Raw genomic sequence first — 27886 nt, forward strand, 5'->3', positions numbered from 1 at the left:
TTTAATTATATATATAGGAGTCCCGGTCCTCATATAAACAATGTGTTCAATTGTACACAATTACATAGGATCACAACCCACATACCTAATCAGTTAACATAATTTTAAGTATTAAGTGTGACAACAAAGAGGAAACAAAGTTCTGACTGGATGCTCCCAGAAAGGTAAGCATGCGATTGAAAAAGTGGTAGTTCTAGTTAAACGCTACTTTTTTTCATACAAAACATGAAGTTTTGAAGAAGCTCTTGATGCGGCACTCACTAAAATATTGTCATGGATGTCAGGTAGTAAAGACACAGGGTTAACCACAAATACAATGCAACGTTCAAGACCAGAAAAGCGGCGGATACTATCCACAACAATAGCATTTTTCATGATTTTGTTGGCGTTTCTGATTCGATTCAGCCTTCGTTTCAGCATCGCTGGTGCCAATTTCTCTGTAAACTTAAGTGCCGTCTCTTCTGTACTACACAAAACAGCAATATCTTTTTCTGAATAGCCTTCTTTCAGGTATCTGTGGCAATGGTCTGCGACATACTGAACAATCCCCTTTTCATCAAGATGACTTTGTATGACATGCGAACCTTCAACTGGATGACAACATTCAGACTTTGACATTATTTTTCTTAAAAACTCTGAAGTGCGGGAATTTTGTAGTTGTAGATTGTGGTAGCATTGCGGACAACTTTATTCAAAAATCGCTTACTTTGGTTTGTAACTGGTGGAAGGCCAGTTTCAAAATGATGGCATGACTGAAAATAGTCCAAAAAAAGCCAAAAAATTCCTGTTTCACTAGCTTCATGGATGGCTTTTGCCTTTGCAAACCAATCACCATTTTCTGTTCGAAAATTCTGGCCCTCGTCGACTATGATGTGTTGTATCTGTGGGAATTCTTCTATAAACATAAACTTTACTCTTGTCACTGCCACACACACATGCTGCTGGCTAGAAGAGAAAAACAAGTTTGGATTAAAGGTCTGTTTATCCCTGCTGTGCAAGGTTACAATGGTTTGGACTTTGTTAACCCCTTGTTAACAAGCCTTTTTAAATTTTGTATCCTTCGTGATCAAGGCTGTTTTAACACTTCTGTGGTGTTTGTGTTAAGCTGTTTTCTCATTTGCTGTACCTCCACACTAATATATATATATATATATATATATATATATATATATATATATATATATATATATATATATATATATATATATATATATATATAGTCTTTTTAGGACAAGAAGGGCTTTCTTTACTATTATGTTGATCATATCATCTGATTTAATTTTTTTAAACCCATTTTTTTCTGACTTTTATTTGAATAATCTTTTACCCATCTACAAAATCTAATGGAAACACTTGGTAAATAGATTCTAATAATATTTCTCCTGTGGTCAGAAATACTTCATGTTTTTATGTATTGTTTGGAAGTTATAGGGCAATAAGTACAAATATTGTATTACTATTTGAAAATAGAATTTTTTCGCATTTTTCCTCAAAATTAGTGGTAGGGACATGGTAACACCGATATTTGTCATAAATCTGCCCACATGTGCATATTTGTCAAAAGCAGGCAATCCAGGGTATTCAACAAAGTATTTTGACATTTTTTAGAGCCATTTTACTACCAATCTTTGCCAAAGTGATAACAATTTTGGTTATTTTTTTTCCACACAGAATATATAGTATAACTTTACTAAGAATTTAAATGGTTGCTAATAAACAATACCCCAATATGTGTTAAGCAACATCTCCTAAAAGGCCAGATTTGGGACATGTACATTTAAGGTATTCAACTTGGAATTTTAACATCTGGTCATCCTGTCCCATTTGGGATATTTTTCATCCTGGCCAATTCAATTTACCCCACCATACCATATATACTCCAGGGTATTTCAAATCCTGGTATTTTAACACTTTTCTATGCACTAATTCTACCACAAAGTCAGTTTGTGGTAGTAATTAAATTACACAAATATGCTTTCCCCTAGTTTTATCCAAATGCATATGTGTATAAAAACCTCAAATATAAAAAATGCACAAAGTCTGATGGTAACATATCAAAATAATTCCTGTGTTGGTCTCAACAGGCTGTGAATAGCTATACCCGATTTTGGGAAACAACCAACAAACTAATACTACTATGTGATGTGTTCAAATAGATGTATATATGTTTATAAATATGTAATATTTAACATACAGAAAAATAAAACTTACCTGATGTAGTATTGTAAAGGCTGGTTTTCACAGATATAGAGAATATTTTCTTTTGAACAACCAAACATATTTTTAATTCTCTCCATTATCTTCAATGCAATGACTGTCTTTCCAGATCCTGGTAGCCCATGCACAAACAAATGCCGATTACTTTCTAAACAATCTGACAGAAGTTCATACTGCTCTGTAGTAAGGAGGTTGGAGATTTCGGTTCCCATCTGGTCACTTAAAACTGATTTAAAACTAAGCATCATTATAAGAAGAGAGGGCATTAATTCTTCAACATCTTTAAGGGAAACCAGCTGGTAAACTTTTGGGTAGGTGATCACCTTTTGTCCCCACTGATTTTCCTTCTGCAGTGTTAAAGCTTTGGGAATAACACATAATTTATCAGTGTAGCAACCAATATTGACAAGCTGCTTCTTGATTGTTAAAGCAGTCAATCGTGAATATTCAAAGTCTTCCTGAGAAATATCTTCTTTAAACACAGTATACAGTGTTGGGTAACTCTCTGTAGCCAACAACAAAGCATCACAAACAACATTTCGATTTTTCTGCAGTCCAACATCAACTGCCCAGCTCCTGGAAAGAATTAGAATACCATGCCCTTTTGAAAGCTGCTTCTCCAATAGATCCCCCAGTTCTGGATTCTCTCTGGAGAGTTCAGTGTATACGTTTTCTGGTTTTATAATTATCCTGCTTCCAAGATCTATAAAAAACCCAAAGAATTAAAACAGCAAATAAAATAAATAAAACGCAATAATCTAGGTATATGTTGATTTTCACCTATTTATGATTTCCACCTATTTATGATAGTTTGGGAAATAAAGTGATCTTAAAGGGGAACTCACACCAACTTTTTAAAAATACATTTTACAAAAAATATTGTGTTGTTTCTAAGCATTTAGTTTTTGCACACCATAATGTTTTCAGGCAGCTCAAGATCAGTCATTTTGTAAGTGTTCTAGCTCTGTTATCCTAACCCAATTTATTAGAAAAACACACTGACACTATGTATCATACTGTCTGTTGTCACAAAACAGCAGCTCATGTTAATCACCCAGTCTGACATTAAGTAATGGACAAAAGGTGTGGAAGACAAGGAGAGCAGTGGGCAGTTTACTAAATATCTGGTGGAAATGGCCACCTATGAAACCACAAAGGTCAAAACTAATATCACTAAACCCTTAACTGATACCCTGAACTCCTGCTAGAATTTTTTGCGTAGGCCCATTTTATTTATTCTTTTTAAGTCATATAAACTACACATGATGTTCAGTAAAACCGGAACAGAAAGCTTCTAGCCCTACAAATTCCAGACAAATAAAGGCATTTCTTGATGATGAACTTCCATTAAGCACTTGGTTGACTTCTATGTGTAAAGGTTTTTTAACCTGCAGACTGAAACATACCTCCAAAGAGCTTTTCCTGCACCTCCACCAGTGACTCATTCCCATTCTTTATATACACAGGCTTAGCAAGTGGTGGTCGGTCAGACAGGCTCAGCTCAGTAAACTGAGATTCCAGCCTGCGAGCTACAACAAAAACTGCAGGAAAAAGTATGTAAATCCTTTGGAATTATCGGTATTTCTGCATATATTGTTCATTAAATTTGATCTGATCTAAAACCAAGTCAAAACAGATGCACCCAGTTTGCTTCAACCAATAATACAAAAAGAATTGCATGTATGTCTTTTCAAACACACCATTTAAACATTCACAGCACAGGGTGGGGAAAGTACTGTATTGGCCCGAATATAGGCCGCACTTTTTTTTCTCTCCGGAGCGGTCACAACGCGTCCTGGGGTAAGTGTTTGGTGTCGCTGAATGCCTCGTGATCGAGGCATTTCAGCAACACCATTGAAGTTTAGGAGGTGATCGCTGATCGCCTCCTAAACTTTTAAAACGGCATCTGCCGCCATACAGTGGCGGATGTTGACGCCCACGGGGAGGGGCCAGATATGGCCCATGATGCCGATCTCGGTGTTGCTGAATGCATCGACATCGAGGCATTACAGCAACACCGTTTAAGCTTGTTTAAGACTCATGACGTGTCAGGCACGTCATAGGTCGTTAACTGACCGTTTTGCATGACGTGCCTGTCCCGACAATGGACGTTAAGGGGTTAAAATAAACAGAAAACAAGAAACCACGTCTTACCTTTTGGTGTAGGGCTCACCCGTTTTATCCAGTCAGGTGCGTTTAGTTGCTTTATGTCATTACTGTCAGATTCTAACATCCATGACTGAGGATCTTTGGTGAAGACAAAACAACAAACTTTCTTGATTTTCATAATAATCACATAGCCTGAGTGTTTGTTTTGATCATCACGGACATCTTTTATATGAAGCTCATAAGGGAAAATACTTGTATCCATTTGACATTGCTGGGTGTGGACAATTTTCAGCTTGCCTACTTTACGTTCTACTAAATCTTTAAATGCCGACCTCTCTCCTCCTTTACCGCAGCCTTTTACTATTGACTTGTCATTCACACCAATGATCAAGTACCCTCCTGCACTATTGCCAAATGCTGAAAAATACTCAGGAATGACCTCGCTTATTCTGTCAAATTTTTTTTCAGTAGAAAAATCCTTTAATTCCACATATTCTGATTCTGAAAATTCCAGTTGTTCATCTAAACGCAAATGATCTCGATCTAGGAATGCTTGAAATCCTTCTATGCTTGAGCTTATGTCCGGTCGGGATCTTTTGTTCTTTGTTTTTTCATCTATGAGATTCATCACTTTAATTGGATCCGCCATATATGTAGAAGTGAATGATCGAATATACAAACCAGTATCCAATGAACAGATTCTCGGTGATCCTGCTCTGGTACTCCAAGATTTAACAAATATATACAGAAGTGATCCATTTTGAATCATATCATAGTAATTCTCTGATGTCATGTTGCATATAAGTCTATCTAAGGATCTTTCAATAGTTACACGATGCTGTGTGTATGTGTAATCTTTATTTTTGATATCCACTAGTGCTATGCCTCCTCCCGAATTTAGCAGAGCACAAACAACTTTAATTATAGCTTCTTTTTGGACTTCATATTCCTTCTTATTCCGTTTTTCACCAAGCGTTACTGCGCAAGCATAGACTATTTGATCAGGATATAAAGACTCAGCGTTTCGTGCCTGGGAAGATTTTCCATTTTCTATTCTGTCAATAGAGAATTAACAGATGTAGAATTAAAAGCAATGCAAATAACATCTGGTTATATTCTGAGATATGTTTGTGGTATAAATATAGGCTGCTTTTTATTTTTGTACCCTTTGTGACCGAGTTAACACTTTGTTAACACTTTTGCGGTGCTCGTTTAGATGTAATTTTCTCCTCACTCATTTAGTGTACCCACACACGTGATATATTGTTTTATTCAGGACAAGACAGGCTTCTTTTTTTTTTAAATACCATTTTGATCATATTATTATCTAATTTCCTATAAAAAAAAAACAATATGATGAGAAATTGGAAAAAAAACAAGACTTTATCATTTGAAAAATCTTATACTCATCTACAAAATCTAATGAAAAAAAACTGCTAAATAAATTATACTATTTGTCCGTAGTTTAGAACTACCCAATGTTTTAATTGCAAGTTATAGGGCAATAAGTACATGTAGCATTTTGCTATTTCAAAACCATTTTTTCCAAATCTGGTCATTCTACCCCATGTTCTATCTGGAAAATCTTTGAAGCCGGTCAATGCAATTTACCTCCATCAAACCAATATCATCTTTTTTATTTTTACTACTAATTCTACTACCACCCTTTGTGGTAGTACAGACGCACCAAAATATCGGTGGCTGAAACATATCGTTCGAAAATGGCATTATCAAAATGCCAAAATAAATAAAAAAAATAAAAATGGCGAAAATTTGTCCGCAGCAGCCCTGCTGCTTACCTGTGCGTTGCTTGCACATACTGTGCGAACAACGTCTCTTGTTCCCCCAGGGGAAGCAGGAACCCAGTGGAGTCACGTAAATTTTCATCACGTCACATGACTCTGCTTCCCCTGGGCAGCATAGAATGCAGTAATGCAGAGTTTTCAGGAGGGTCTGGAGAGACTCACTTGGAGACTTGTTTATTTTTTTTTAAATGAATGGCGCCATCTTGCGAGAGGCGAACTCTCTTGCAGTGTGTCCTGGGTGTTTGGTGGCGCAGAATGCATCGGTATCAAGGCATTTCAGCAACACCATTGAAGCTTAGGAGGCAAGCTCTTTTAAAACGGGCATTCGCCCCCATGCAGTGTATGAAGAAAGTTGACGCCCCGTGGAGGGGCCACACAGTGCCCTTGATGCCGATCTCTGTGTTGCTGAATGATTACAGCAACACTGTTTAAGTGAGGAAAGTGATCGACGCTTGTTTAATGCCATGACGTCATTGGTTGTTAAGTGTTTTTCCATGACGTCATTGGTTGTTAAGGTCTCCTAAAGGCATCACAAATATGGCACTATTATACAACACCTCATAATGTAATACTGTATTTGCTCAATTATAAGACGACCCTGATTATAAAAGACAACCCCCCCCCAAATTTGAATATTAATTTAGGAAAAAAAGAAAAAGTCTAAATATGAGACTACCCTATAGAATATTAATTCACATGTTAACTGTTATTTCATATGATTAAGAAAAATGCATTTTTTGTTTTTATATCCCAACCTCCCCCCCAGTTATGCACATCTGCCCCACGGCTTGCTACTCTGCCCTGCGGAAATGCCTTATACCCCCTATATGCCACTCTGCCCCTGATAAGCCGTATACCCCTATATGCCACTTTGCTCCACCTATATGCCACTCTGCCCCCCTGATATGTATTATACGTCTGATTTGCCAATCTGCCCTCCTGATATGCCTTATACCCCCCGACTTACCCATGCATCCCTAGACTTCTCTTCCATGCTCCAGACTCCCTGTCAAGTGGGGGCAGCTGGTGGACATCTGCGGGACTCCCATGACTGAGCACCGGAAGGTCACGAAGTGTTGGGTAGCAGCAGAGGTTGTCTGCATGCATTGTGAAGACACTCACCGGGTGCCAGAGAGGAGGATCCAAGTCTCTTGTAGCGCTGCGGGTGTGTGTGTGTGTGTGTGTGTGTGTGTGTGTTCCTCCTCTCTGGCAGCCGGTGAACGTCTGCGGGATGCGTGTAGACAACCCACGCTGCTGCTGGCTGGAACTTCTAATGGTGGAGTACAGGAAGTTCATGTCACGCCGGTGCTCCGTCATAGAAGCCCCGGAAGTGGCGGCATCAGCGGTGGTTCTCTGCGCTCTTTGGCCTCAATATAGGCTGTCCTGTTTACTGGAAACACCTATAATCCTTTAGGTGTCTGGGGTCGGGCCAATTTTCTGAGTTTTGCTTTAGTTACATTTAGGTCACAATATTATGAACAGCTTACACTGAAAAAGTCTGATACAGATTATTTTTTTTCCAAGGCAAGTTAAGCTATCCATACATACCTAGTTTAGGTAAAACATGCATCCTATCACATAAGATATCTATTAAAAGTAGAGGGGACATACATTTTAACCAAATAGTAAAAAGTACCTTAAACATAATTTATTTCAACCCTATTGCACACGCTTTAGGGAATACAACTCCCATCGATATTCTGATTTTATTTTTTTGGAAGAAGCTTCTGATCAGTCTTTCTATATTATAAGTAAAAAAACAGTGTATGCGAATAACATGGAAAAACATGGAAAAACTGTACAGTCTTACGCAGCATTTGATATATTTCCTGTAGATTCTTCCGATGTGGTATTATTGAGCAAGTTCCCAGGGGAAACCAGGCCTAGTGGTGTTCTGTATAACAGAAAAGCATTTTTAGCAATGTGTAAACAAGGAGATTAACATCAGAATATTTGCACAATATGCAATAATATTAATCAAGTTTAACCCCTTGACTGCTAACGACGGCATGGTGCCGTCGCTAGCAGTCCCAGTCAGGTGCTAACGACGGCACCATGCCGTCGCTAGCACTCTCCTACCTTGATGGGGGTCTGTGGACCCCCATCACCACCTACCCCGGCGATCTGCCCCTCATTTTGAAGGGCATCACTGGGACCACCCGATCCGGCCGGTGACGTCGCGCGTAATGACGCGATGACGTCACCGCGCAACTTTATTGAAAACTGACAATTGTCAGTTTTCACGGTATGGGGGCATGCTGCTTAGATGCCTGTATTTCAGGCATCTGAGCAGCTACAGACCCCCAACATATACCGTTGGAAAGGTAATCGCCTCACCTTTCCAACGGTATAATGTTTGTAAAAAAAGAATAAAAAATATTATGTTAAAAAAAATAAAAATGTACAAAAAAAGTAAAAAAAATGATTTGGGGGTCTCTAAAGGCAGATAAATAAAGATCAAAATTGCCTAGAGACCCCCAAATTAAATTATCTAAACATAAACTGGTTTACCTTTAAAAAAAAAAAAAAAAGTTTAAGTATTCTAGCTAAATGATCACTGTGGTAGCCAATGTTACCACAGTGATCATACAGCTATAAAAAGTCACATTCCCTTTTTAAAAATGGCCGATACTAAATTTTAACCCCATGATCCCTTTGATCATGGGGTTAAATTTAGCCAATGGTAGAGGAAGGCAATTTTTGAAATCCAGATGAACTGCAAAAATCAGTCGTATAGCCTGTAGTACATAAGTTAACCATGTCATCCCTGGAGCCCCTTGCATTTTTACTGCAAAACTTATTTTTGCTGTTAAAGTGATTTTTTTCTCCCTTTACGATCATCTCTTTGGGATTGTAAGGGGAAAGAATGGTGTGTGTGCTTCTGCGAGTGAATGTATGGAAAGTATGGTGTGTGCTTCTGCGAGTGAATGGAGATATGAAAAGCGTGTGAATGGTCAGTAATTAGGGTTGAAGCCTTGACGTGGCATTACTGCTCACGTAAGAAGTTAAATTATGGCACAAAAAGTACATATTTTCAAAAACTACACCCCTCGGCGCATCAAATGAGGGGCTGCGTGTGTTTCTAGGACAAACCTGGAGTGCGCGAGACACAAATGAACATGCCGCTATGGTTAGAAAAAACACATTTTCTAGCCAAAGCGACATATTCCATCATTATCTGTGAACTTAACTTTTGTCCTAGAAATACATGTAACCCCTCATTTGAAGCTCCAAGGGGTGTAGTTTTTTGAAATGTGTACTTCATGTACCCTAATTTAACTTCCCAGATGTCTAGACCACCTTAACTTCAGATATGGCAGATTGGAGAATCTTGTTAAAAAATTGTCTCAAAACATTTAGGGGTGATGGCTGCATTTAGACAGCTCTAGACAGCTGGGAAGTTAAATTATGGTACATAAAGTATATATTTTCAGAAACTACACCCCTAGGCGCATCAAATGAGGGGCTGCATGTGTTTCTAGGACAAACCTGGAGTGCGGAAGACATAAATGAACTTGTCGCTTTTAATTTTATTTATTTTGTATTTTTATTTGTGTGATATTCACTTATTTGTTGTGCACGTCAGTTTTGTGATACAAATAAGACCTCATTTGCTGCGGCTGGGGGTGTAGTTTCTAAAAATATATAGTTTTGTTGGCATATTTTAACATCCCGGGCAGCTAGAGCTGTTTAATTGACGCAGCCATGCATTAAATTTAAAGATGAATTTTGTGATAGTCTAATAAATTTAACTTTTAGCAATAAAATATTAGAAAAACACAGTCTACTGTTCTCAATGTCTGTTTATTTTAGACCGGTTACCTACTACAAATATTTAGCAACACAGGTTTTGATATTAGAGTTTAGAAAAATAACATTACAAACTAGTTTTTATTGAGTTGGAAGTGAAAAATTACACTTTTTTCCCATTTTTGGTTGTATTTTGCAAATCTAATGAGACATACACATATAAAAATGGTATATTTGGAATCTGCTGGGTGTGCTGAAAAAAACAATATATGGTTTGTATAGTTTATTCCCAAGAAATGTACTTCTAAACGCGTTTAAACGTGAGATGCACCAAAATGCCGAAAACTAGCTTAGCACCAGGGTGTGAAATGGCTTAGCAGCCAAGGGGTTAAAAAAAACAACAACTCTGTGACGCACAGAGGAAAATCAAAAAATGGTTGCTTGTACACACTTAAACATTTTGTTTCTATTATTTATTGTTTTATATAGCTCCATCAAATGCCATAGGAATGTACAATGGTTTATCTTCTAGCATAGGCCCAATTATTACTGGCACCTCTATTCAAATGTGAACTTTTATGCTTCTTTTGCTTAAGAAGCTTTTTATTGACGAACTCATTTTGATCATATTATCTAATTTCCCATTAAAAAAAAAAAGATAAAAAATGTAAAAAAACAAACAAACACACATTTTCTGACTTTTACCCCAAAAATCTTTTACTCCCCCAAAAAAGCTAATGGAAAAACCTACTAAATAGATTCTACTATTTGTTTAGAAATACAATGTTTTTATGTTTTTTTTGCTTTTTTCTGCACGCTATGGAGCAATAAGTACAAGTAGCGTTTTGCTATTTCAAAACCATTTTTTCCAAATCTGGTAATTCTTCCCCCCATGTGCCATTTCTCTGTATCTTTGAACTCGGCCAACGCAGTTTACCCCATCAAATCATATATTTTTTTAAACTAGACACCCCAGGGTATTTCAAATGCTAGAATTTTAACTCTTTCCATGCACTAATTCTACCACCAGTCTTTGTCAAACTTTGTGGTAGTAATTTATTTTGTGTTTTTTATCACTAAAATTGCGCTTCAGGTATGGAGTTACAGCTCTTGGTATACGTCACTATCAAACAACACCCCAATATGTGTTCAGCAACATCTCGCGAGTACAGTGTTACCCCCCATGCATGGGTTTGACTGCCGTTTGGGGTTAAAAGGCCACATTTGGGAAGTGCGCTTTTTTTCCCCCTATTTTGGTCAGTCTGTGCCTATGCCCTATCTGTGAGCCCGGCCACTCCAATTTACCCCATAAAACCATTATTTTTTTTTTAAATTAGACGGTATTTGAAATGCTTTTATTAAAAATTTTCCATGTCAGGATTTTTGGGAAGATACAGCGCTAATTTTAGCACTTGCTCGTAATAATAAACTTTATTTTTTTTATTTTATTCTTTTTGGACTTTTTTGTTTTACATTTTGCTGGAACTGGATGGTTCCTCTGATGCATAATATTTTTTAAATGTTACCATTTTTTAAAAAATATTTTACTAATCCAGAAGGGAAGCGGCGGGGTACCGGCTGCTGCTTGAACGGGGTGTGTGGGGGAGTGGTGAGAGTGGCGGGCGCGGCATGTTTCTGGAGACCTGGGGGGGGAGGTGCAGACCGTCCCGCCCTCTCTGCGGACTGCTGGGGAGGAGGAGCTTGAGTGCAGATGGAAGTTATTAATGCTGCTGTAATTTATACAAAATTTTCCATTTCCGGGGGCGTGGCTGGCCGGTCTTCAAGATGGACGCGTAGTCACTCTGCTCCCCCGCGATGCCCTGAATATAGCTATAAAAATAGCGAATACCTCTACCCAACCTGCACCTCCAGACGGCTCGGAGACTAGGCATGCCAGGCAGTACCCGCAAACCGGAAGACGGTACCTGCCATTTTTCAGTGAAAACCCTCCAACCCTGATCTTCCCTCACTTTTCCTCATGAAGACTGCGGGCCCTTCAGCTGCGGCGCCTGTGGCACCATGCACGAAACGCGATGTCGACGAACTCAAGGATCTCGTCCTCTCCGTTAAACAAGATCTCATGGATCATATCCACAACAAACTCCGCGAGCTGACGAGAGACGTGGCAGAGATTGGATCCAGGACGGACGTCCTCGAACGCACTCAATCAACCATACAGCGTGACCAACGCCAAATGGAATCCGACATGGCCGCTCTACAACAAGAGGTCCTTTCCCTACAAGACGCACAGGAGGACCCGCGTGGTCCCACATCGCGCCATCTCCGGGAGCTGCAGTAGCGACACTTCCACTACGGCAGACAGTCAGGCTTGCTCAGTCTTCCTTGGAAAAGGCTTTCCTATGTTGCCTCCAGCTTCGGACCCTTGACACCACACACCCCTCAATACACCCGCTCGCATCAGCCCCCCAGATGACTCCACGCTCACGAGCACACGCGTTGTTGATCCGTCGCCTGTGCCTCCCGGCTGTTTCGACACCTCGAGCCGATCTTCGTCCGCTCCGACTCATTGGACTTGCCGCGCTGTCGTATCTCTTTGGGACTTCCGTGCTCCCTGGGACAGCTAAGTTCGCGGTTTTAACGTTTGCATTTATGTTCCACACACATAGTTATATTTTTCCTCTACTGACCATTCCAACACACAAGCGGATGGCCCCAACCCCGCCATGACTTACTTTGGGCCACACACTCTACTGCTTTATGGGCCTTTGCCCAAACTGCATTTACACTGGCCATCTTGCCATATTTGCTCCATACCACTACTCCCACTGTTTTTTGTTAGAGGTTTTGCCTCCTTCTATAGGGCTGGAGGACCCACCTTGGTGATTCGCCATGCCAGAACCCCTAGAGACCGATACTGGTCTCGTGATGATCTGACACCTGAGTCTCCGTCTCAGACGCCGAGTCAGTATGGTGACTCGCCGGTCAGATTGACTCACCTCAGGCTGTCCCACAGCCACTTAGCTCCTTACTTTCATGTTCTTCGGCGGCCTTTACCCGAAATGTTGTATCAAATGTTTGCAATGCAATTTTGTTACCTCTCCTTGTTCCTCTCCACTTTCCCTCTCTTTTTCGCCTCTTTACTTCTCTCCCTTCTCTTTTCTTCGAGCGTTCCAGGACATTCCACTGCCACTCCACGGCCTCTGTTTCGACTTACCGCCACATACCTACACTTCTGAATGGCGAGTGACGTCACAATAATCTTACACAACGTCAAGGAAGTGGCACCTAGCTATGACCTACTACCAATGACACCGAGGTGACTTTGTCATGCTCCAGGAAACGCATCTTAGATCCTCGTATCTACCGACGTATTGGAGTAAGCACTACGGCACGCATTTTCACGCCACTTTGAAGAAAAACGGGGTCAGCATCTTTCTCCGCTTCTCCTTGGGCTTTCAACTCCAGAAGATCACAGCTGACAAATGGGGCAGATATCTCCTGGTAACTGGTCTTCTACACTCCCAGCCGACAGTCATCCTCAATGTCTATGCTCCTTCCACAGCGGCTACCTCTTTTTATGCGCACCTCTCTGACATTCTGCTACCACATCGTAACCATCAAGTTATAGTTGGAGGAGACTTCAACACCTTGTGGGACTCGTTCCTGGATAGACGGGGTCACTCACCCCTGCTGCACCCCCCTCCTAACACCTCAAGGACTTCGCGAGGACAGCTGCTTTGGTAGATGTCTGGAGACTTCTCCACCCGAAAACTCTGGACTATACCTTCTATTCCCACCCCCATAAGTCCTAATATATTTTTGGGCCAATACTCGGCTCACTCTGTGGTGTCCTCAGCGATCCACCCTATCACCTGGTCAGACCACGGTGCAGTGGAATGCACTCTTCACCTCACCGGCGTCCCGAAGAAGTGGGGACAATGGAGACTCGACGAATTCCTACTTACCGACCACCTTGTGATAGAGGAAATCGTCAGGGATCTGGAAAAATTCTTTCACCACAACGAATCCCCAGACACAGACCCGATGCTTACATGGCAGACACACAAGGCGTTCATCAGGGGCTCTTTTCTCCGCATAGCGGCTCGCCGCAAGCGACTCTACCGGGAAACTCTAGACTCTCTTTCCTCCAGATTGCAGGGGTTGGAATCACAACATAAACGCTCACTAGACACTACCATTCTTCACGACATCATTCAATTGAAAGGTGAAATCAATCTACGCCTCAGCAAACAAGTCCTACACTCCCTCAATGTCACCAATCAGAAATTTTTTTAAAAAGCCAACAAACCCGACACCATGCTGGCCCGGAGACTGAGGATGCAGAGGAAAACACAGAACATCCCAAAAATCGTAGATTCCCACCAGAAAACCTGGGTCCACCCTACAGATATTGCCAATCAATTCGCCGCATACTACCAAACCTTATACGATGGCAACAAGGCTCCGGGTAATGCCCAAGACCAGGGCCACCAGCTCCAGTTTCTTGACTCCCTCCCCTTACCGACCCTTCTACGGCACCAGGCCGACAAGCTGAGTGGCCCCTTCACTGAAGAGGCGATCCGGACTGCCTCGGCTTCTCTTAAATCCTCTAAAGCTCCGGGCCCGGATGGCCTCCCAGGCTCCTACTATAAAAAATTCCAGTCACTGCTCATTCCGCGCCTGCTTAAACTCTTCAACGGGTTCTTGTCTGGGGTCCCCCCCACTAGGGAGATGCTGCAGGCCAAGACAATTGTCATCCATAAAGAAGGCAAAGATCCATCCAGCTGCGGCAGTTACCGCCCAATCTCCCTCATTAACGCGGATATTAAGCTTTACGCAAAGTTTCTGGCAACCAGGCTAGGGTCGGTCATTCCTACGCTAATACACCCGGACCAAGTGGGATTCATTACAGGCAGAGAGGCCACGGACAATATCCCACGCACCGTCGATCTGATTGAAGCGGCCAGGATGACTCACCAGGGATCCATGTTGTTGGCTCTTGACGCAGAAAAGGCCTTCGACAGGGTCGACTGGACCTACATGTGGGCTGTCCTGGGGAGGTTCGGTCGTGGAGAAGGCTTCCTTCAAGGGGTCCACGCACTATATTGCCACCCCTCAGCAACCGACTCACAGCCCATTAGGGTGACGTCGACACACGACATCCGCAACGGCACAAGACAGGGATGCTCGCTTTCTCCCCTCCTGTTCGCACTCTGCATTGAGCCTCTAGCCGTGGCTATTAGAAACCATCCGGACATAGCGGGCATCCAGATCCACAATACTCAGTACAAATTGAGCCTGTTCGCGGACGACATTTTACTCACCATCACCAATCCCCTCGTCTCGCTTCCGAACCTCTACGACACTCTCCGTACATTTTCCAAGCTCTCGGGATACAAAATCAACGAAGCCAAATGTGAGGCCCTTGATCTCAACCTCGACGACCCACTACGACGTTCAGTGGCTGCCAGTTTTAAATTCACTTGGCAACCTTCCCACCTCAAATACCTGAGCATCCAAATTACCAGAGACTTTGCTTCACTGTACCAAGCTAACTCCTTCGTGGGGAGCTCGAGCAATGGTCACGCTTTCCCATCTCATGGCTGGGCCGAATATACGCGGTAAAAATGAACATACTCCCCCGCGTTCTCTACTTATTTAGAGCGCTTCCGTCACCAGTCAACAAAACAGACATCGCAACTTTCCAATCCCGTATATTTCGCTTTATTTGGGGCTCTCGGCGCACTAGGATCAACAGGACTACGATGTACAAGCAGAAATTGGCAGGGGGTCTGGCCGTCCCCCACCTGTACCTGTACACCTGTAACTGTAGAGCGGAGATGGAAAGGCCCTCCACCAACTCACGGTGAAATGTTCTCATATATTGTTTCGCGACTGTTCTCTGTAGCTCGCGGAGGGTGTGCACTTGGCTTGTCTCATCCTCTCCGATAGCAGTCGTCTTGTGCTGCAAAACACCCTCAGTGTTCTCTTTATTGAGTTATGTATGCAACACGATGCTCAGCTCAACTCATGATATTGTACTTCTGTTATAACACCTGTGTTGTTAATATGTTGCCATGCAGTGTTATACTTGTCGCGAATAAAACAGATTTAAACAAAAAAATAAATATTTTACTAATCACTTAGTGATTAGAAAGATGGGCTCCATTGACTTGTATAGTTGAATGCAGTACCTGTATTCAACCTGCAAGTGGAGCCAGAGTTCTCTAGAGGGTCTGGAGACCCTCTAGCGAACTTTTTCAAGTTGATTGTTTTTTTTTACAGGGCGGCCGCCATCTTGCGGATAGTGAAGATCACTTGCAGTGGCGGCTCTGACCACTCTCTGGAGCGGTCACAGCCCGTCCTGGGGTAAGTGTTTGTTGTTGCTGAATGCCTCGTGATCGTGGCATTTCAGCAACACCATTGAAGTTTAGGAGGTGATCGTTGATCGCCACCTCCTAAATTTTTAAAACGGCCGTCCGCCGCCATACAGTGTATGGCGGATGTTGACGCCCACGGGGAGGGGCCAGATATGGCCCACGATGCTGATCTCGGTGTTGCTGAATGCCTCGACATAGAGGCATTACAGCAACACCGTTTAAGCAAAGAAAGTGATCGTTGATCACTTTCTAAGCTTGTTTAAGTCTCATGAAGTGTCAGGCACATCATAGGTCGTTAACTGACCGTTTTGCATGACGTGCCTGACCCGGCAATGGACGTTAAGGGGTTAAAGAGATAATCCAGACATTATATGCACCTCAATCAGCCGTGTGATCCCTTTAAATTCTAGTTTAGTGCTACCAGGGTACCAGTAGTTTGTCACAGGAAACGTTCATTTAAGTTACTAAAAGCACCACATAGAGGGAGCGTCTTATATTTTAGATAGCATCATCTGCAGATTCTCAGCTGATTTTCTGACATGCACAATAACATCATCAGTATGGATCTACAGAAATAGAGGTGTACGGGTCAAAAACAAACAAAGCAGAGCATACTATTCTTTTATTTTTTATTCACATTACATTCCCACACATTCTGTAAATGCTTCATACAATTGAGGTATATAATATAACCTTAGCACACAATGGTCACCAATTTACCCAGATTCCTGAAATTAACCAAATAGACTTGGATAATGATTTCTCTTTACATTTGACTGCAAAGTAATGCAGTGGGATGGCCAATGGCTACAGCCAAACGAGTGAAATTCTTATGTGCTTAACTGTACATGATAGACCTTTTTTTTTGCCTTACTCAAAATGTAAATAACTTAACAAATCCTTAAAAATATGTACTTACCTAGGTTAAATGTTCCTCAGTGGGGGAAAAATAATCGTGCAAATACATGGGAGTTAAGATTGGTTTCTAATATATACTCACTGGCCTTACTAGTACCGGGTGGACCCCCTTTTGCCTTCAGAATTGCCTTAATTCTTCATGGTATACTTTCAACAAGTTACTGGAAACATTCCTCAGAGATTTTGGTCCATATGGACATGATGGCATCACGCGGTTTCTGCAGATTTGCCAACTGCACATCTCCAGTTCCACCACATCCCAGAGGTGCTCTATTGGATTGAGATATGGTGATCGTGGAGGCCATTGGAGTACAGTGAACTCATTGTCATGTTCAAGAAACCAGTTTGAGATGATGTGAGCTTTGTGACATGGTGCATTATCCTGCTGGAAGTAGCCATCACAAGATAGGTACACTGTGGTTATAAAGGGATGGACATGGTCAGCAACAATACTCGGATAGGCTGTCGCATTTAAACGATGCTCAATTGGTACAAAGGGGCTCAAAGTGTGCCAAGAAAATGTCCCCTACACAGTTACACAACCACCAGCTTGAACCGTTGATACAAGGCAGGATGGATGCATGCTTTCATGTTGTTTACGACAGACCCTGCCATCTGAATGCTGCAGCTGGAAACGAGACTCATTAGACCAGGCAATGTTCTTCCATTGTCCAATTTTGGTGAGCCTGTGCGAATTGTAGCTTCAGTTTCCTGTTCTTAGCTGACAAGAGTGGTCCACGGTGTGGTCTTTTGCTGCTGTAGCCCATCTGCTACAAGGTTGGATGTGTTGTGCGATCAGAGATGGTATTCTGCATAACTTGGTTGTAACATGTGGTTATTTAAGTTACTGTTGCCTTTCTGTCATCTCAAACCAGTCTGCCCATTCACCTCTGACAGAAACAAGGCATTTTCGGCCACACAACTGCCGCTCACTGGATATTTTCTCTTTTTCAGACCATTCTCTGTAAACCCTAGAGATGGTTGTGAGTGAAAATCCCAGTAGATCAGCAGTTTCTGAAATACTCAGACCAGCCCGCCTGGCACCAACAACCATGCCACGTTCAAAGTCACTTAAATCTCCTTTCTTCCCCATTCTGATGCCTAAATGCATTGAGTAGCTGCCGTGTGATTGGCTGATTAACTATTTGTGTTAACAAGCTATTGAACAGGTGTACCTAATAAAGCGGCCAGCGAGTGTATGTGTACTGCTTAATTCAGGGATGCGCAAATCGTATCACCCAATGCCCAGGACATGCAGTTCCGCGCGCCGGGCAGGTGTTTTTTTCTTCTTCAGGGGACCTGGATCCTCCTCTCTGGCAGCCGATGCAAGTCTGTGCGAAGCGTGTACACAACCTCCGCTGCTCTCCAACACTTGCACTGACACTTGACGGAGTACCGGCGTGACATGACCTTTCGGTGCTCCATCATAGAAGCCCTGGTGGAAATGCTGGGACGCAGCAGAGGTTGTCTATGCGCATCGCGCAGACGTCCACTGGCCGCCCACACTAGACACCAGGGAGTCTTGGGGGGGGCAGAGTGGCATATCATGGTAAGATCTGCAACCAGGGCAACCGGGATGGCAGGATTGCAAGGGCCCTGCTGCTTACCTGTGGGTTGCTCGCACACACTGTGCAAGCAGTGTCTTTTGTACAGCACAGGGGAAGCTGAACCCAGCAGAGTCACGTGAATTTACATCACATGAATCGGCTCCATTCCTGATTCCTCTGTGGGGTACAAGAGAAGTAGCTTGCACAGAATGCGAACGCAGTGGGAAGAAGCTACCCCTGCTGAAGTCTGCGAGGAGCACCAAGAGAGCTGCAGTGCAGGTAAGGGGGGTGGGTGTATGAATGATTATGCGTGATTGAGATAAATATGTGAATGAATGAGTGTGTGTGTTGCTGTTAGCAATCACACTCCTATCATGCCAAGTCAGCCAGTACATGCTGGAACCTGGGTATGCCTGAGCACGATAGGGTTGCGAGTGTTGTTAATTATATATATATTTTGTTATTGATAATAATTGATATAATTTTTATTAAAGGTAACACACCAAAATTGGACAAAAAAAGTACAATGACATATTCATTTATATATGATGTTAACAGCAATCACACTCCTATCATGCCCAGGCAACCAGTAATGCTGGAATCTGGGTACGCCTAAGATTGCTGTTAACAATATTAATTATATATATACACTGGTATATATTATCACATTTTTTTGTACAATTTTGGTGTGTTACTTACTTTTATGAAAAGTGTGCTTTTTTTTTTTTTTAAAAAAATATTTTTAAAAGGTGTGTGGGGGGGTCATTTTCGGTCCAGAATTTTCATTTCAGTGCATCCCTAGAATAAATAGAACTATTTAATTTTTACTTATCCAGAATCCTGAATTTGTAGTCACTTCAGAGGACAAAATTTTTTTAGGCCCAGAAATCAGTGAGAGGAAAAGTAAAGTTGTGTCATTTACTTTATTTCAATCTGCATATCCATACCTGGGAACTCTCCGGGTCAAGACCTGAATCCTCTGGGTCGCGGGGTCTTGACACACCCCATCCATCTTCCCTTTAAATGGGGGTGTTTCCCGCTGACATCAGGGGACCTCCCATCGAAGTGCTGGCTGCATCACCTAGGGAAGGCTCCGGGTAGCCGGAGCCCAGAAGTTCCCAGGTATGTGCATATCTTATTAAAAGCCATATGAGGGGGGCTCATGCACTTATACATTTCTGATGACGTGGTCCAGTGCAGAAAAAACTTGGACACCCCTGGTATAGGGCATATCTGGGAGGGGGCAAAGTGGCATTTCTGGGGGTCAGAGTGGCAAGCCTGGGGTCAGATGTGCATAACTGGAGGGGAAGTTGGCAAATAAAAGGAAGTGTAAACAAGAAATGCATTATCCTCAATCATAGTTTTTATTAAATATGAAAAAATAGTTTACATGTGAATTAACCCCTTATCATATCATCTAATTTACTATAAAAAAATTACTCATGTACTCATCTGCAAACACTAATGAAAAAACCTGCTAAATATATTCAAGTACAGTACAGAGTAATGCCATAAATTGTTTTTGGAAACATTTTTTATAAATATTTACATTAAAAAAAAAAATCATTTAATAAATGATCCATAGTGAGACCACTTAACAGAGCAGTCAGAAGGTGGAGATTATACCATATCTATATACCCGTTCCTTTCCATCCTTAATACAATAGGTGGGGGCAGGGGCGTACCTAGAGTATTTGGCACCCGGGGCGGATCCTGTAAGTGGCACCCCCCCCAAATGTAAAGACATCTACAAAATTATGTTGGCAAGAATATTTATTGCACCAATTTGTAAACTGTATGTCAACTGTAAACAACAAGAAATCTGAAAAAATAAATTAATAACTTATAAGTAAAATAAATATGTTTAAATAACATTTACTGAACATATAATAGTGCTTTCTTTAATAACACCCCCCCAAAAAAACAAACACAACAAGTTTCTAAGAAGACCTAACAAATGAGTGACAAACATTACAAATTAAGTACTGGCTAAGCAGCTAAAGACACTATAAACTAAAAAAAAATTCTGATATTATAATCAGGAGTCACCATAACATTGTTCTCTTTTCATTTAAGCATTTGCATATATAGTGGTGTTGCCATGTCGACTCATGATTATATATACCATATGAACCAGACACTGACTGTGGTATAGCATGACACCTATCACTATATACTGAGCCAGGCAGTGACGGTGGTACAGCATAATGCCTATCACTCTATACTGAGACAGACATTGACGGTGGTGCAGCTTAAGTAATTTCATTATATATTGAGGCAAACATTACAGTGAAACAGCATAACTCCTATCACTATACACTGAGCCAGATACTACAGTGGAACAGCATAACACCTATCACTATAACTGAGCCAGATATTGATGGTGGTACAGCATAACCGCTATCTTTATATACTGAGCTAGACACTTATCGTAGTACAATATAACTATCATTATACACTGAGGCAGACATTGACAGTTGTGCAGCACAACTGCTATCATTATACATTGAGCCTGACATTTACAATAATGCAGCATAACCCATATCACTATCTACAAAGCCATTGATGTGGTGTAGGCCTACCACTTCAGTGTCTGGCTTAGTATATAGTGGTAGGGGTTATGCTGCATTATTGTAAATGTCTAGATCGATGTATAGTGATAGGGATTATGCTGTACTGCCCTCAACTGCAGATCAGGGGAAGACTGTGAGAGTCAGTACAGCCTTCCCTTCTTCTGACTGCACCGTGACATTGGGAGGTCCTCTCCCCGTAATCATCCCCAAAGTCCATTTGTCCCCTACGTCACTAAACCACAACTCTCTTTTAATTACTCCCTGTAGTTCAGGTATAGATGAAATAAACAACACATGGAAACAGCATGTGCAACTGAATAAGACATAAATATCCTGTATTTACAGGTATACATAAATGTATGGAAACATAGCATTGCAGGTATAAATCAACAGAACACACAAACCCAGCATTGCAGGTATAGATCAACTGGAAATCACTCAGCACTGAAGGTATAGATCAAATAAACAACACATGGAAACAGCACCCCAGGTATTGATCAACTGAATAAGACATACAAATCCTGTATTTGCTGGTAAACATAATTAATGTATAGAAACATAGCATAGCAGATATAGACCAACACATTAACACACAAACCCAGCTTTGCAGGTATTGATCAATTGGAATTCACATAAAAACTCAGCATTAAAGTTATAGATAAAACACCCTAAATTACAGGCATAGATCACAGATTGCACACCCCAAAGCCAACGTCCACATTGCCCACATAGAACCTGACCAGCACCCTGCGGTGGGGGTGCAAGGCCAGCTCTGCCACTGTACGGAACAGTATAGAGTGATGGGAGTTATGATGTACTTTAGAGCATAATTATAATGAAAAAGACATTGGAAATGGTACAGCATAACACCCATCACTCTCACACATTTACCAATCAACACTTACCAATCCACAGATTCCACACATACCAATCCACAGATTCCACACATACCAATCCACACATACCAATCCACAGATTCCACACATACCAATCCACACATTCCACACATATACCAATCCACACATACCAATCCACAGATTCCACACATACCAATCCACTCTCACTGTCACTCAGTCTTAATGAATGATTTCCTACCTTCTTTTCTACCTCTTTTCTTCTTACAGCAGTCTTTTCTTTTTACAGCAGTCTTCCTCTTCGCTCCTCTTCTTCTTCTGTCTTCTTCTGGGTCAGAGGGCACTGTGGGCGCGGCTTCAGTGCCGCCGGGGTTTGTTGTCAGATCCCGGCGGCACTGAAGCCGCGCCCACAGTGCCCTCTGCACAGCAGCAGTTGCCGCACGGATCGCAAGAGAGCGGTATCGGAGGTCTTTAACAGACCTCCGGCTCCCTTGAGTGATTTTAAGCCGGTTGAAGGGAACCGGCTTAAAATCACTCAAGGGAGCCGGAGGTCTGTTAAAGACCTCCGATACCACTCTCTTGAGAGCCTGCTCCTCCAGCGGCGGACATTACTGTCCGTCTCTGGAGGGGTGCCGGCAAGTTGGCCCCCCCTGATGAGCGGCACCCGGTGCGGACCACCCCCCGCTAGGTACGCTACTGGGTGGGGGTTCTTCAGACCAAGGGTCGACTCCACTTATTATTATCAGTTATTGTTTAAATGGCGCCATCGAATTCCGTAGTGGTGTACAATGGGCAGACAGGGGCCACACAGTTGACGTGATTTAGGATGGATGGACCCAAAGCTCTGTTTTCTCGGAATTTTGGGCCGTTTGTGTGCGTTCCACGGCGCCTGGGGAAGTATCTTCTATAGAGTCCGTTGGGAATGGAGGTCCCGTGTTAGATTACTGTAACAGTACCGTAAGATGCTGTAACATTTTGTAAATGCCACTGTCACCTTTAAATAAATATTTTTTGGGAAAATATATATATATATATATATATATATATATATATAGGGCTGCAACTAACGATTATTTTAATAATCGATTAGTTGGCCGATTATTTTTTCGATTAATCGGATAAAAAAAATGAATGTAAATTTTTCATTTATTTAAAATAATGTACTAAACAAATGATGTTAAATACAAACAGCAGAATAAAAAAAACTTTGATAATACATTTCTTGTCTTTATTTCCCAACCAGCCCCCCAATATATGCACATTTGAGCCCAGGCTTGCTACGCTGCCTCCCAGACATGCCACGCTGCCCCCCCACATATGCCACGCTGCCTCCCACAGGACTCCACGCTGCCTCCCACATATACCACACCACGCTGCCTCCCACATCTGCCACTCCACGCTGCCTCCCACATCTGCCACTCCACGCTGCCTCCCACATATGCCACTCCACGCTGCCTCCCACATATGCCACTCCACGCTGCCTCCCACATCTGCCACGCCACCTCCCACATCTGCCACTCCACTCTACCCCCCACATGCCACTGTGCCTGATACGCCTTATACCCCCTGAAACACCACTCCATCCTCCCCAGACATGCCACCCTGCCCTCCCCACATATGCCACGCCATGCTGCCTCCCACATCTGCCACTCCAAAATGCCTCCCACATATGCCACGCTGCCTCCCACATCTGCCACTGTGCCTGATACGCCTTATATCCCCACTCCATCCTCCCCAGACATGCCACCCTGCCTCCCAGACATGCCACTTCTCTACCCCCAGATATGCCTTATACACCCTGATACACCACTCCGTCCTCCCCAGACATGCCACACTGCCCTCCCCACATATGCCTTATATACTGTATATGCCTTATACCCCCAGATATGTCACTTCACTGCCCCCAGGATTTAGATTCCCCTAAATTAACCCTAAACTCCCCATTAACCATAACTGCCCCTAAATTAACCCTAAACTCCCCATTAACCATAACTGCCCCTAAATTAACCCTTAACACCCCCTTAACCACAGCATCCCCTAAATTAACCCTAAACACACCATTAACCACAACTGCCTCAAATTAACCCCAAACACCCCATTAACCACAGCTGCTCCTAAATTAACCCTAAACACCCTATTAACATAACTGCCCCTAAATTAACCCTAAACACCCAATTAACCATAACTGCCCCTAAATTAACCCTAAACACCCCACTAACCATAACTGCCCCTAAATTAACCCCCACCTCCCCTAACTTTCAGTAGCCCAAATATATATATATATATATATATATGTACACATTATATATATATACATATATATACATATATATATATATATATATATATATATATATATGTACACATTATATATATATATATATACACATATACTTACAGTTAGATGAGTGTCACAGCCATGTGGTTCTGGCCTGGAGAAGGAAGGGGCGGGACCAGTTGTCACAGTGATTACAGGGAGGGGGAGTAAGTAGGAGCTGCTGCTGTGAGACGGTGAGTCAGACTAAACGGATTATATAATGAGGGGGATTTTTCAGAGCGTTTGCTCTGAAAAAACCCTCATTTTATAATCGATAATAATCGATTCAACTAATCGATAATGAAATTCGTTGCCAACGAATTTCATTATCGATTATTATCGATTTTATCGATTAGTTGTTGCAGCCCTATATATATATATATATATATATATATATATTCTACTATTTGTCCTAAGTTTAGAAATACCCAATGGTTTTATGTGTCTTTGCTTTTTTCTGCACGTTATAGGGCAATAATTACAAGTAGCGTTTTGCTATTTCAAAACTTTTTTTTATTCCAAATCTGGTCATTCTGCCCCATGTGCTATTTGGGACATCTTTGAAGATGGCCAATGCAATTTACCCTGTCAAACCATATATTTTTGAAAACTAGACACCCCAGGGTATTTCAAATGCTAGTACCGTATTTGCTCGATTATAAGACGAGGTTTTTTTTCAGAGCAAATGCTCTGAAAAATACCCCTCGTCTTATAATCAGGGTCGTCTTATAATCAGACCTCACATAGGTCTGATTATGAGACTAAGATCCAGATCCCCCGGATCCTCCTGTGTTAACCCCCCTCCCCAACTTACCGGTGCTTCTGAGTCCCCGGTGCTTAGTCCGGGCTGCGTGTAGAGCTCTACGCGATATAATCGCGTAGAGCTCTACACGATACAATCGCGTAGAGCTCTACACGCTTCCCGGACTAAGCACTGGGGACCCAGATGCAGGGGACCTGGATCCTCCTGTGTTAACCTGTTTAAGGTTTAATTGCACCTCCCCCAACACATTAATAAGGTTTTGGTAGCAGTATAAACTGCTTTGTGTCCACTATGTAGGAGGTGAGAGTAGGTTCTCACCCTATTGAGAGTGTGCCTTGACGTGGCGGGTGAGCTTAATTATGCTTTGGCCAATTCATATAACCAAAACCTCTCATTTATATTATGTTTATATATTTGTTGCCAACTTTATTAGGGTAAGAAGCGCAGACAGTTTTTGTTTTTTGTATACATTGTACAGCCAATACACTGTTTCTTGCTGCATGCTTACACCTGTTTGGTAGGCCTCGTATTACACATTTGTATTATTTGAGCCCGTGACTAGCTTAGCGCACCGACATTTTTTCTTTATCCTCCTGTGTTAACCCCCGACCCAACTTACCGGTGCATCTGAGTCCCCGGTGCTTAGTCCGGGCTGCGTGTAGAGCTCTACGCGATATAATCGCGTAGAGCTCTACACGATACAATCGCGTAGAGCTCTACACGCTGCCCGGACTAAGCACTGGGGACTCAGAAGCACCGGTAGGCTGGAGGGGGGGGGGGATAACACAGGAGGATGCAGGGGACCTGCATCCTCCTGTGTTATGCCCCCTCCAACTTACCGGTGCTTCTGAGGCCCCGGTGCTTAGTCCGGGCGGCGTGTAGAGCTCTACGCGATTCGCGTGGAGCTCTACATGCTGTCCGGACTAAGCACCTGGGGCTTAGATGCAGGGGACCTGGACCCTCCTGTGTTATGCGGCCCCCCCAACTCAGAAGCACCGGTAAGTTTTGAGGAGGGAGGGGGAGTGTTAAATGGGGGGTTTAAGGCATTTCTGGAGGCAGAGTGCTCTGTGAAATGCCTTTTAACCCCTTTAATGCCACTCTGCCTCCTGAAATGCCTTAAACCTCCCTATATGCCACTCTTCCCCATAATATGCCTTTTAACCCTCTAAGTGCCAGAGTGGCATATAGGGTTAAAAGGCATTTCATGGGGCACAGTGGCATATAGGGTTAAAAGGCATATCATGGGGCACTGTGGCATTTAGAGGGTTAAAAGGCATATCATGGGGCACAGTGGCATATAGGGGGTATAAGGCATTTCTGGGGCAGATGTGCATAACTGGGGGGCAGGTTGAAAAATAGAAGGAAATAAAACCAAAATATTTTTCTCAAGCATACCTTTTATTAAAAAAAGTGTTTAAATGAATTAACATTTACTGGTAAAACTTTTTTCCTATAGGGTCGTCTTATATTCAGGCTTTTTCTTTTTTTCCTAAATTAATATTAAGATTTGGGGGGTCGTCTTATAATCGAGCAAATACGGTATATTAACTCTTTCCATTCACTAACTCTACCACCAGCCTTTGTCAAACATTATCGTAGTAGTAGGTCCCCCCCACACACACAAATTGTATTCACACCATATGTGTTCAGCAACCTCTTCTGAGCACATTTATACCGCACATGCATGAGTTTGAGGTAAAAGGCCACCTTTGTGAGGTCTGCATTTTTTGGAATTTGGACAGCTGGTCAGCCCGTGCCCAAGTCCTTTATTTGTTCCATGGGTACAATCAGAAGGAGATTTGGGTAGGGGTAGTTTGAGGTAGGGGGGTTGTGTTGCTGAATGCCTCGATATCGAGCCCAAGCTCTGTTTAAACCGGAAGGCAATGTTTTTTTTGGGGTAGGGCTTTCTTCCCATGATCCAAGGCTAGCCTGAGTTGTGAGGCTTTTGTGGATGCTGCAAAGCCACCGATCTCGGCAAAAACGCAGCAATCGCGATGATGCAGGTATTTTAAAGCAGCCCGTATATGTATGGGCTTTGTAATGAATGCATTGCATCGTGAGCCTGTTCATGTACGGGCTTTGTCGTGAAGGGGTTAATATTTACCGTATTTGCTCGATTATAAGATGACCCTGATTATAAGACGACCCCCCAAAATCTAAATATTAATTTAGAAAAAAACAAAAAGCCTGAATATAAGACTACCCTATAGGAAAAAAAGTTTTACTAGTAAATATTAATTCATGTAAACAATTTTTTCATATTTAATAAAAGCTATGATTGAGAAAAATATATATATTTTTATTTCCTTTTATTTGCCAACCTGCCCCCCCCAGTTATGCACATCTGCCCCCAGGGTTGCCACTCTGCCCCCAGAAATGCCTTATACCCCCTATTTGCCACTCTGCCCCATGATGTGCCTTTTAACCCTCTATATTCCACTCTGCCTCCAGAAATGTCTTATACCCTCCTATATGCCACTCTGCCCCATGATATGCCTTTTAACCCCCTATATGCCAGAGTGGCATATAGGGGGTTAAAAGGCATTTCATGGGGCAGAGTGGCATATAGGGGGTTAAAAGGCATTTCTGGAGGTATACATATATATAACTGCTAACAGCAATCACACTCCTATCAAGCCAAGGCAGCCAGTACATGCTGGAACCTGGGGATGATAGGAGTGTGAGTACAGCC

The 27886-nt window shown here is 42.3% G+C and overlaps 1 protein-coding gene across 1 annotated transcript in view; it reads right to left on the reverse strand.

Moving 5' to 3' along the window:
- LOC128472855 (schlafen family member 9-like) overlaps window positions 1–27886 on the reverse strand; it is a 37477-nt gene continuing 9591 nt past the window's right edge. The window contains 6 exon segments of the mRNA XM_053454821.1: window positions 1–641; window positions 644–945; window positions 2212–2920; window positions 3624–3746; window positions 4372–5381; window positions 7942–8025. Coding sequence (XP_053310796.1) covers window positions 205–641; window positions 644–945; window positions 2212–2920; window positions 3624–3746; window positions 4372–5381; window positions 7942–8025 — 2665 coding nt within the window. The 3' untranslated portion in view covers window positions 1–204.

Source organism: Spea bombifrons, chromosome 2 (assembly GCF_027358695.1).
Source record: "Spea bombifrons isolate aSpeBom1 chromosome 2, aSpeBom1.2.pri, whole genome shotgun sequence".
NCBI classification, from domain to species: Eukaryota; Metazoa; Chordata; class Amphibia; order Anura; family Pelobatidae; genus Spea; species Spea bombifrons.